The 11,571-nt window shown below is 47.4% G+C and overlaps 1 protein-coding gene across 1 annotated transcript in view; it reads left to right on the top strand.

Moving 5' to 3' along the window:
- The first annotated feature begins 1,102 nt into the window (after positions 1-1,102).
- The window catches only part of E2F3 (E2F transcription factor 3), a 53,921-nt gene continuing 43,452 nt past the window's right edge, over positions 1,103-11,571 (top strand). The window contains exon 1 of the mRNA XM_077809100.1: positions 1,103-1,402. Within this exon, the coding sequence (XP_077665226.1) occupies positions 1,103-1,402 (300 nt within the window). The remainder of the gene's footprint in view (positions 1,403-11,571) is intronic.

The following is an 11,571-nucleotide window of genomic DNA, read 5'->3' as shown; positions in this document are numbered from 1 at the left end:
AATTCAAACGCCAAATTTAATCAGTGTGAAACAAGGCAGTTTTAGTCCGTTTTCAATGCAAACCTCAACAGTTACTAGCAATGTCTCCATCACAGGATTTTCTTACTGCTCTGTAAAAGATTCGCCACCCCACTGAGTCCAGATGCGCCAGTTCCCTTCCAACCCAGTTACACTATTCTCCACAAGGATGCTTGCGGTGCCACTGTCCGCTGTGTCCTTTGCACTCATGTATTCCTGGCTGTATTCTTTGGACGGGTCTAGCAGGATTTCTCATTCCCATCTGCTAGGTGCGCCCTGCGGTCGCCGAAGGAATGCGGCGTTCACCTGCTATTCTTCCTTGAGTTTAGCCTTCGCCCAGCCCTTTAAGCCGGCCGGACCAGAGCCGCTCCCCTGGCCGGGGTACGACCGCAGAGTGTCCCCCTGTGCCGCAGCAGCCGCGCTCGCGCTGGGGCGGCGGGAGGGGAACACACCGGGAACGGAACCTCCCTGGCCCCCGGGCACTTTCGAGAACGCGCAGACGCCGGCTGTCACTGTCACCGAGACGGCGCACCGGCATCCCGGCGGCTCAGAGGGGAATCCCCGGCCTCGCCTCCACAGCCAATGAATAGACCCTATGCAAATGAGGCAACACCGCACCGCAGTGGGCCAATGGAAATCAGGCAGGGTGTCAACAGGGTTGGGCATTGGATGGGAGTGAGGAAGTAGCGGGCCAATGGGAGGGCCAGCCTTATGGGACGTACCTGCGGGGCGGAGCTATGCAAATGTAGTTTGAAAAGCGGGCGGGAAATCCGAGTTTCGCGGGAGGCCCTTGGCGCGTAACCCGTCTCCCTTCCCTTCATTCATTGTCAGCAGCCGCCGCTTCCTGGAGCCATTTTCCAGCCGGCCCCACACAGCGGGAGCGGCCCCGCTTCATCCGCCGCATCTGCCCGTCCCGCCGCTTTCATCCCCCCCTGGGACCCCGCATCCTGCAGCCGGATCCCCCCCGGCACCCGCCGCCCCCAGTATTTTGGGTCGGGCCTCGGCATTGAGGAGGAAAGCAGCCGGGAAGGCCGGGGGGGAGGGAGGTAGAGACTCGGCTACGGGGACAGACCCAGAGGGAAGGATGAGAAGGGGACTCCAGCCGGCGGCCCTAGCAGCGCAGCCACCCGCACCTTCCATGGACTCCCGGGTGACCCCCGCCAGCTTCCCAGCCCACTTCGCCGCTGGCACCTTCATCCAGATCCGCAGCGGCGCGGCGGCGGCGTCCTGTGTGTCCTCCTCCTCCCAGGTTCCCGGTGCCTTTGCCCTCACTGCGGAGGGGGGTCAGCCCGCTGGCGGCTCCCTGTACTGCACCCCGCACGGACCCGCCGGCAGGACGGCGCTGCTGCAGCCAGCGCTTGGAGGAGGCGGAGGCCGCCCCCCGGTAATTCCCCCCCATCCCAGCGGGAGGGCGAAGGGGACACTCGGGTTGAGCCCCGGGCAGGGCCCCGCTGTCCCATCTCCAGCCGGGGTCGGGGGGCAGGAAGGGCTGGGACAACGTCGTGTTGCAATAAACTTTTGTCTCTTCCCCCCCACCCCCCGCCAACTCGGGCCCGCTCCAGGCGGTGCCTCCTCTCTGCAGCTGGGGCAGTGGTGCCCTGCCCCGGGTGCAGAGGATAAGGCGGGGGGAGGGGTGGTTGCAGCCTGTTCCCCTCTCACCGGCAGGGCCAGCGACCCCCACTGATATTTGTGGCTCCAACAAAGAGCCCGCTGAGGCCAGTGCTTGGCGCTGCAGGGAGTTCGCGGCGCTGGGGCATCCCCACTCACTGGGGGCGTCCTCAGCGGGGGGCGGCTGTGGCGACCCCTGCTCCAGGAGCTGGGTAGATGCAGGCTCCGCTGCTCCCCTGCCCGTGTCTGGGGGGAGCGGGGGGCTCTGCCCAGCTGGTGTCTCCGCTTCACCCCCGGACTCGCCGGTGACGTTTCGCACACGTGCGCGGAGGCCGCGTCTGTGACTGGGAGCCGGGCAGGAGGGAGGGGGCGCTGATCCGAGTGGGGGGAGGGGGACACCCGCTTCCTCCTCCTGCCGCTGGCCTGGGACTGTCCGTGTCCCCCCCCCAGTCACACGCGCGTGCGGCCTCCTCGCCTCCCGGAGGCTGCCCGGGGCGCTGCTGGGCTCGGAAATGCCCCTCCAGCAGGTTAGTGACCGGGCACGCAGGGGCCAGCAGTAAGAGCAACCCTCGCTTCTCCCCCGCCCCATAATGAGGAACCTGGGAGAAGCATCCCCCCACCGCCCTGCAATACCAGGGCGGTCCTCGCCTGCCCTTAGGCTCTGGCACTCCCCGAGCTGCGGTGACCCGGGGGGGGGGCACAATGGGGGAATAATTAAGGTTTCTCCTCCCCCCTCGCCCTCTTCCTGAGTTTAGCCCCCCTCTTTTATCCCCCAGTCCCTCCCCCCAATAGCTTTCTCAGCCTGGGCCTGATCTCCCAGCCCTCTGCCCGCCTCGTGATGGCCCCCTGGAAGTGATTGGTCAGGTTCCTGCTTCAGGCCACTGGGTGCCTGGCCCATTTAATTTTTAAATCACTTCATCTACTTTGGTAGTTCCAGCTTCATCCCTCCCCTGGCCTGCTCTAGAGGCAGTTTGCCTCGTTCATAGCCTAACCCCCTTTCTGGAGGGAAAGCCGGACCTTGCCCTGCATTTCTAGTACTTGGAGCTGTCATTTCAGATGCGGGGGGGGGGAGGGGGGATTTCTGGAGGACTCTGCATAATCAACTAAAAGTATGGGAAGGTGGATGTTTTGGAATAATTAAACACACTGCACCCTCCTTACTGTCTTGTGAGCACTTCCTGGAGGCAAGCCTCACTTGCTTGTTACAACAAAGACTGGTGGTGTAGTTTGGGAGCCAAGATGAAGAAGTTTGGGTAACCTCATAAAGAGGGGGTCTGTAGTGAGAGAAAAACAGTCTTCTTTGTTTCCATAGCTATAAAGGACTTTTGTCCTGCACTGGCTTGACCCAGGCATAAAATGGATGGGCAGGTGCAGTGGCGGAGCAAATTTAAATAAGCTACATGGTTTCTCTAAGGGATTTTAATAGTCCTGGTCCTGGCCCTGCAGGCATTCCAGCGCTGGGCCTTGCTCTGGCATTGTGATGTGGGCAAATGTCCACTAGGGTCTCAATGATGAGATTACCAAACTCACTTTCTTCACATGGTCTGAAACAGCAGTTCTCAAACTTCATTGCACTGTGATCTCCTCCTGACAACAAAACTTACTACAACATAACCCCAGTGCCCTGTGTTAATCTAGGATAGTTAATATTTTAAATAAAAAATGCATTGCAAGCAGGGCAATTGCCCAGTGCCCCATGCCACAGGGGGGCCCATGAGGCTTAATTGTTTGGGCTAACATAACAGTTGAGCCCAGCTCTCCAGGCGTGAAATACTGGTGTTTTAAACTGCTGTGCACTACCCGTGCACAAACTCCATCCCCCAGATCCATATCTTGTTTGCCCATGTTTTTAAAAGAGTTTTCTATTAAAGTTAGTTGCCAGCCTATGTTAAATTATGAATTTTAAAAGTACAGACTACTGTTGTAATTAAAAGAAACACATTCCTTAGGTAAGTGAGCAAGTGCTTAGTGCTGAGTACTGGCTGACACTGTGAAGAATCTAGAATTTCCAGGGAGGGTGGTCTAGATTTATTTTAATGAGATTTGCAATAAAAACTGAAGGAAATATGGGTTTTAATGCCATTATCATCAAGATATTCATACTTTGCACTGTGAAATGACCTAGAAACCGTCTTAAGTGTTGGTCAAAATGTAGCAGTTTTTTAATTAATAAGCTGTTCAGGTCACTGTCTTTAGTGCTACTGGCAAACCACAATGAGGACATAAGCTTCCTTTTTATACAATTGTTGCAGGTGTTCATTGCTGACATGGCGATGGAGGTTTCAGGAAGGTGCAGTATAGTCTCATCAAAAGATTATAATGAAAGTCATAGCCTATATTAAAAAACAAACTTGATTTGCTGTTGTCATATTTGTCAATCTTACTGTACTTTTTAACCCACCAGTTAAGCGTGTGGTTTGGTACAGATTGCTCTGGAAACAGGATATCCAGTCCAGTGCTTTTGTTTTCCAGCATGACTTTGTTAAATGAATTCACTCACAGTCATATCTACAAGCATGATCGCAAGGGAACAATTCTGTGGGGCTTTCTACGTTTTTGGGAGAAAGGGGCATGATGTCATGGCCAGTATTAAACTTATACTTGATTAGTATTAAAAGTATTCAAACTTCAGTCTAGAGCAGCGTTTCTCAAACTGGGGTCCGTGGGCCCCACTGATCAATTCCTTCCCCCTCCCTTCCAGCGCCTCCTGCACGCCGGGGAATAGCTGTTAAGCGGCGTGCAGGAGGCGCTGGGAGGGAGGGGGAGGAGTGGGGATGGGGCGTGCTCGGGGAGGGGGCAGAAAGAAGTGGGGAAGAGGAGCAGGGGTGGGAAGAGGTGGGGTGGGGCCTTGGGGGAAGGGGTGGAGTTGGGGGCTTGGGGAGTCTGTGAAAAATTTTAAATCAAAATGTGGGTTCTCGGTTGCTAAAGTTTGAGAACCGCTGGTCTAGAGAGTTCTTATAGTCCCATTTATAAATTTGCCCTAAAGAGTTAACAATATACTCACCACCGTCAACAAATAGCACAGTTGGTTGTGCCCGGTGTGTCTCTTTCTTAAACCCAGCCCCTGTTACATGGACTTTCCATCACCAGAGCCCTGTGCTCTGAGTTATAGAGTAATTGGGGGCGTACAGTATCTAAGCTATACCAGTGTCTACAGCACCACTCTATTGTAGTGGGGCCTGGCTTTTGGAGATGCTGAGCACTCAGTATGCCAAGAAATTCAGTGGAAGCTATGGCTGCTCAGCACTTGAAAATCAGTCCTTAGGCCTGGATTTGCACAACTCCTGTGGACTGTCAGAGGACAGAAATTAACCCTTATGGTGGTTATTCCTAATTCCATAAAGTTCATAAAGATTTAAACTTTCAGAAGAAGGTGTTAACTAAGGCTCTTATATTAATAGGGGAGATTATGGTGGGGGAATGGGGTGAGGGGGAAGTAATTCTTTAACATATGGTCCTGCACCCCTCTTACAGCTAACATTCTGTCTAAGACCATCTTCTATTACTTTCTATCTAAATCACAGTACTGGAAGACTGAACTACCATTAGAGACAGATGCTCAAAATATTTCCAGTGAAAATAGTGCAAAAATTCTTAGTGCCTTTTCATTGGAATGAGAAGTCTTTAAATAGAGGGCCATTTTTTTTTTAGCCTTAGAAAATGTTTAAATGGAGACACCACCCACGCGGTAAGTCCCTTTTAAAAGGGGCTAAATCCTCTTAAGAATATTTTGAGAGGACTCCTGTGGCCTTTTGATGACATGAACTCTAGGGAGTCTGGTTCAGCATGCTTCAGAAGGGGGCCGGAGGATTTACATTTCCAAACTCGGTGCATACCACTTCTTTCCCCTTCTTGTAGTTAAGAATAGATCTCTTCCGACCCTCAAAAAGTGTGTCTGGAATTGGAACAAAATGGGATAATTGCTTACTCTTAATAGTAGATGCTAGGTAAAGAAAAAGGCCAAATAGGACATACATGGTTGATAGTGAGATGAGGAATAGCAGAAAATGGCTAAAAGATGGACAAATTACAAAAAGGAACTGGCAGTAAACTAACGGGTAACTTTTTCTTATTTAAAAAAAAACAACAACAACAACAAAAAATAAAACAAAACAAAAAAACTTTGTCCATGGAAGCCATGTATGCAAATCAATCACCATCTTAATATTTCTCTGCTTGACTGTTACTGTTAACATGAAGAAATACTTAATAAAGCAGTCTATCTACTTCTTGAATACTTTTTTAAAGGAATATACTCAGTTAAGTACTTCAGATATTCTCCCAGGCTAGGATTCTGAATTTAAGAGTCAGATCTTTTGCTCTTCCACCCTCAAGAACCCTTTATCCCCAGGTTGCTTTCCAAAGAGGACTAGATGTGGTTAACTTTAGAGCCAGTCAGTGCCTTTCCTTGTTTGACCCCCGCTTGCTGATCAAGCAAAAAAAGGCACGTTCTTTCTCTTCACTGTACCCAGGGTTGAGCATGCTTCTGCAGAACTGCTAACCTCCAGGGATCACTCAGACGCTTTTTTGGGTTTAAATTAAAAAAAATATAAATAAATATTTTAAAATAAATATTTTAAATAAAAATAATAAATTCTTAAAATATAAAATAAAGCTATTGTTAAAATATAGCTTTCTTTTTAAAAAATCCATTGTTGTTACCACTATATTAAAGCTTGAAAACATGTTTCCCTAATAATTTTGTCTTTAACCAAAGCAACAAAAGGGGATTGAGGGGCCTAGTAGATGATGCTTCTTTGAGAATCCATTTGCTGTTGCAAAAAAAGCACCGGGCCTTTCTCACAGGGTGCTATTTTTGGTGAGGGGCTCCATTTGTCACATCTGCATTGGCTTGTAGGTTCAAAGCATGAAGCGATCCACCCTTTTCAACCCTGTGGGTTAATTCCACTTTGCATATCTGTCTGGTTGAGTCAGGGACAGACATTCAGCCCTTTAGGGCGGTTAGAGACCCCATGGTGGAGGAGTCTGGCTCCCAAGATCTTAAACCACCTCAGGGGAATCTTGGGAAAGATGGGGCAGGGGTGGGGGTTGGTTGTTCTGAAGTACTGTGCTGATAGACTCTTTAGAAATGCTTAGTGAAATGGAAAAAGAAAAGGAGTACTTAGAGACTAACAAATTTATTTGAGCATAAGCTTTTGTGAGCTACAGCTCACTTCATTGGATGCATTCAGTGGAAAATACAGTGGGGAGATTTGGAGTAAGTCAAAGAAAGGCAGATAAAGTAATACTTAAGCCCTTGGAGCCTCTTGTCCCTGAGAATATGGTGGGGTGGAAGGCTTGTGACAAAAGTGAACATATAAGCCCCCTCATCTCTTCAGAGGCATTTCCTCCCTCGTAGAACCGGAAACGGTATGCTCACAAGTATAACACTCTTCAGCTTATACATCCCACATTACCTAGGTCTTGTCTACAAGGAGAAATTGACTGGCATAGCTATAGCAGAAATAGCTATGCTGGTCAATTTTCCTGTGCTGCAGACAAGTCCTTACTTTACAGCAGTGCTTCTCAAGCTATCTGATGTGGGGGACCAGCAATTTTTTTTCCAATGTGTGCGCAGACTGGTAGCCGATAGCTCACGGACTGGCACCGGTCTGCGGACCACCACTTTGAGTAGCACTGCCTTACAGTTCATGTAGGAGGAGCGGGTGAGTGAAATTCTGTGGCCTGCGTTGTGCTGGAGGTCAGACTAGACGATCATAATGGTCCCTTCTGACCTAAATATCTATGAATCTATGTACTAGAAAGCTGTCATTTCTGAATCCTGCAGTCTGAAATCTGAGGCAGAAAAACAACTCTGAAATTCGTTAAAGTGAAAGGTGAGTGAGCAGGAATTAATCATGGAAGTTGCCAGACAGTCTTGGAGACTGAAGTCTTCCCCAGAACTGTTATAACTTAGACGGCAGCACTGCATGCCTTCTCAGACATCTCTCAGGCTACTACAAGCACTACGGTGGTGTAGCTGGGGTGGTGCAGCCATGCCGTTTTTGCTGTAGCAAGTGTTTATGCGACGGAATTGGGTTTTCTGTCGCTGTAGTAAATCTATGCCCTCAAGAGGCTATCGCTAGGTCGACGGAAGAATTCTTTAGTTGACCTAGCTGTCTCTATGGTGGGGTTAGATCAACCTACTTACCTGGCACAGGGTGTGAAATTTTTTGTGGGCCTGAGCGATGTAGTTAGGTTAACCTAAGTTTTAGGTGTAGACCAGGCCTCAGTTTTGACCTGAAAGGATTACCTCTAGGGTGACAGGGTAGATCATGCTCTATGCCCATACAATTTGTGCCGTGGTGTTGGTGCACCTGTCTGTTGGTAACTAGACTGAGACTGCCAACTCATTTCACTTAGGCTTCTAAGCACCATCAGATGGTAACAACTCTGTTTAATACCAGTGTGGACCAGATTCAAACCAGGACCATATTGGCAAGCAAGCTTGGAGAATAAAAAATGCTCAGCTTATCTTCAATCTTTCTGTTTAAGGTGAACAATGGTGGATTTTGTTGATTTTGTTAGAATATTGCTAATTTACAGCTACAAGTATTCACCATTCATAACTTACAAGGGCATATGAAACTCTCTAGTGACTGAGGTGGGGACTCAATCAGGGCACCTTCAGGTGTCTTTCCAGGATTTAATCTGATTTTTTGTACGACAATGTATAAGTCACTTAGGCCCATACATTTAAGTGTCCACTAGCTTTGATTGTCTCAATTTCTGGGTGCCCAACTTGACGCACCTCTGGGGCCTGATCTTCAGAGAGATGCTATGCATCCACACGCCATTAACTTCAGTTGACTAGTAGATACTTTGGCCCTTGGTGTCTTGATTTGAATATCCAAAATTAGCTAACATTTTTTGAAAATGTGGGCCTTGCTCTCTCTCTTCATTTTCACATCTGTAAAATGGGTCTTATACTCTTTTCACAAAAGTGTTGCAAGGCTTTATGTTGCGAATCTCTCTCAAATCTTGTAGAACGCAAGTGCAGTATATTTTCAGCAACTGAATTACAGTTTCTCTTGGGAAGAATAGTATTAGTGGTTTGTTACGTAAGCGGGGGTCCATCTTAGTCTTGATTTTTCAGCTTTAACGTTGTCTTATTGAGGAGTTACTGGAGATATATATATATATATATGTGTGTGTGTGTGTGTGTATCCAAAACGTTTTTTGCATCATCCTTCTTAATGTCCTATAAAGGAAAGAGTTTCTCTTGCAAGCAACAATAGGATTTGCTTCCTTGTCATACCTTTATTATTGGTTCAAAGGTCTTTTCTGGTATGTATTGCATAGTTTACAACCAGAAGGAAACAATTTTTAATTTAGCATTGGCAAGTTTCCTTTCTGCTTGATGATGTTGGTCCCAGTAAGAGGATTGCTAGAAAAGGGGGTGGTGGTGCTTGCTGCTGCTTTGTTTAGGGTTGTTGGAAGCGAGTAGTTTAAAGTTCTGATGCTTTGAGTGCCTAACTATCATCTTGCAAGAGTAAAATAATGGAACAGACCATAAGAAAAAAGTATTTAGAGAGCGAGTGAGTAAGCAATAAGCTTGATTTTTATTTTTAATTTTATTTTTGCTCAAGTTAAAAATTAATAGCAATTAATGTAAGCTCTTTAGAGCAGGGACTAACTTTGTACAGTGCCTTGCACAATGAGGTCCTTCCTAGTCTGTAGGGGCTACAACAATACAAATAATCAGGTGTCTGTCTTTTTACAATGTGTTCAACCTGAGGCAATACTGCTCCTTCATATAATCAATCAAGGGGAGTATGAAGCCGCTAAACTTGAACTTCATGCAAATTATTTTTCTTTTTAATGTGTATTTCAGGTTCATCAAGTAGGTGTGTAATTTTGCAGCTTCGTGGTGGTAAGGTGACAACTAAGGATTTGTCCATAGATTGATCAGCTATGTTTGAAGGAAGAAAGGACAGCTGTGTAAAAAATATAGGATAGTGCTTTTTATGAGGGACATCCCACTACAATGTGGTCTCATGACACACATTCATCCCATGTTGACTCATAATGGATGCAAGGCATTAGATATTAAACAAGAAGTTCAGAAAAATACTTAACCTCTGATCGCTCTACCTTGCATGTGTTCTAAACGGCCAAAGTGCGGATTGTTTTTGCCATTGTTGGGGAGAGGAAATATTTGAGTAAACTTAGAAGAAGCATAACAAAAAGGTGCTGCTTACTTGTTGACTCCTTCCCTTTGCATCCAGACAAGCCAGTTCTAGTGTATTCTTTGCTCAGGGGCATGTTCCCTGTTAAATTTGTATATGAGAGAGCAGATATTCTAGGGGTGGCTCTTGAGTGACCAGAGAACCTTGCAAAGTTCTCTGAAACGTGCCTTGGGAATCCAAAGCTCGAAGTCATTCTTTGTGTCAGTATCATTTAGCACATCTATTAGTTGTAAAGCTATTTTTCCTAATCGGGGCACTGCAAACTTATACCTCGAGTGTTGCCAGCAGCCAAATATTCTCCTCATTGTTTTTTTTTTCTACTGTAACTTGAATGAAATCGTAACTAGCATGCATATGTACTGGCTTTATTTTGACTTGCCACTGTTGTAGACAGCATTGATCTCCCACATTGAGAGAGTCAATTTTTGTCCTGAAGCTCCAAATTTAGCATAATTAATGTTTTCACATACAGGAATTGACCTTACAGTTACAGCTCTGAATGTTAAACAAAAGTCTACTTTATCTGAAAGTTGTCTTGGTAGAACATGCTACTATTCTTATCAGGATTATTGCAGTGGAGGCTTTTATCCTGGCTTACGGTGGACATAGTATGCTTTGTAACTTTATAATATTGCTTTTTAAGTGTGTCGTTCTGGTAAAGAACGACAGTACTTGAATTATATGGAAATAATGCCAGAGATGGGACCCATATTTGTCATGTACTAGTAGTACTTTATTTCTTGTTACCACACTGAAGGGAAAAAGCCTCTTCAAAACAGAAGGGCTAGGGCAATCAGGCTTATCAGAAACCAGGAATAGTGTCTGGGTGTAAAATCAGCAGAGGAAAGCTTCATCTTCCATGGGAAGTCTTTATCAACCCATGCAAAGTAACCCAGTTACCATATACATATACTGTATAATCGTGTGATCCCTCATTTCCTTGTTTAATGCCTTTTTATGTGACACTGGATATGGCGTGAATGCCATGTGGGGAAGTCTGAGGGTTCACAACTATAAAAGGCACTTTAAAGCAATGTTTCTCAAATGCGGCCACAGTCTCTTGGGCAGTGACTGGAGGGGGGTAACCATGCAAAGCAGTGCTTCACCCCCAGGGCCACCAAAAGGGTTTGGGCCCTACCACCCGCCCCCCCGGAGCCACAAAGGCTGGAGGAGGAGGCAGCCAGTGAGTTCCCCACCTTCCCAGGGGTGGTAAGGCTCAGGCTTCACCCCTGAGGCAGTGGGTGGCAGGCTCTGGTTGTTGGACTTTGGGCTCCAGCCCTGGACTCCAGCAACGTGGCGGCAGATGCCGGCTCTGAGCTCAGACCCTGCCCGCATTGTCCCTGGCCCCCACAGTGTCCCCAGGCTCTGGTCATGCAGTGGTGGGCTCCAGCCCCGAGCCACAGGGTTTCAGGCTCTGGCCCTGGGGTCACCGACCGCCCCCCATCCATCCACCCCTGGCCCCCCACTGTATCCTTACCCACCTCCCCATCCAGGGCTTAATTTGTCCTCTGGCTTGTCAAGGCTGAGTAAGTCTGCTGTGAAAATTGATATTTGTACAGTTGTTAATATCCCTTTTCACAGCCTCCCATTAGCTTTCCTGACTCTCCTATGAAAAGTGATATTAACAAACATACAAATATTACTTTTTGCAGCAGCAGACTTACTAGCTAGCAAGTCTTTTTAAAAAAAAGAACAAGCAAAAACAAAAGAAGAAACAACAACGAAGAAGAATGTGCAAAGCACCTTGTTTGTGTTT

The sequence above is a fragment of the Eretmochelys imbricata genome, chromosome 2 (genome assembly GCF_965152235.1).
Source record: "Eretmochelys imbricata isolate rEreImb1 chromosome 2, rEreImb1.hap1, whole genome shotgun sequence".
NCBI lineage: Eukaryota > Metazoa > Chordata > Testudines > Cheloniidae > Eretmochelys > Eretmochelys imbricata.
This window is presented reverse-complemented; position numbering and strand designations above follow the sequence as displayed.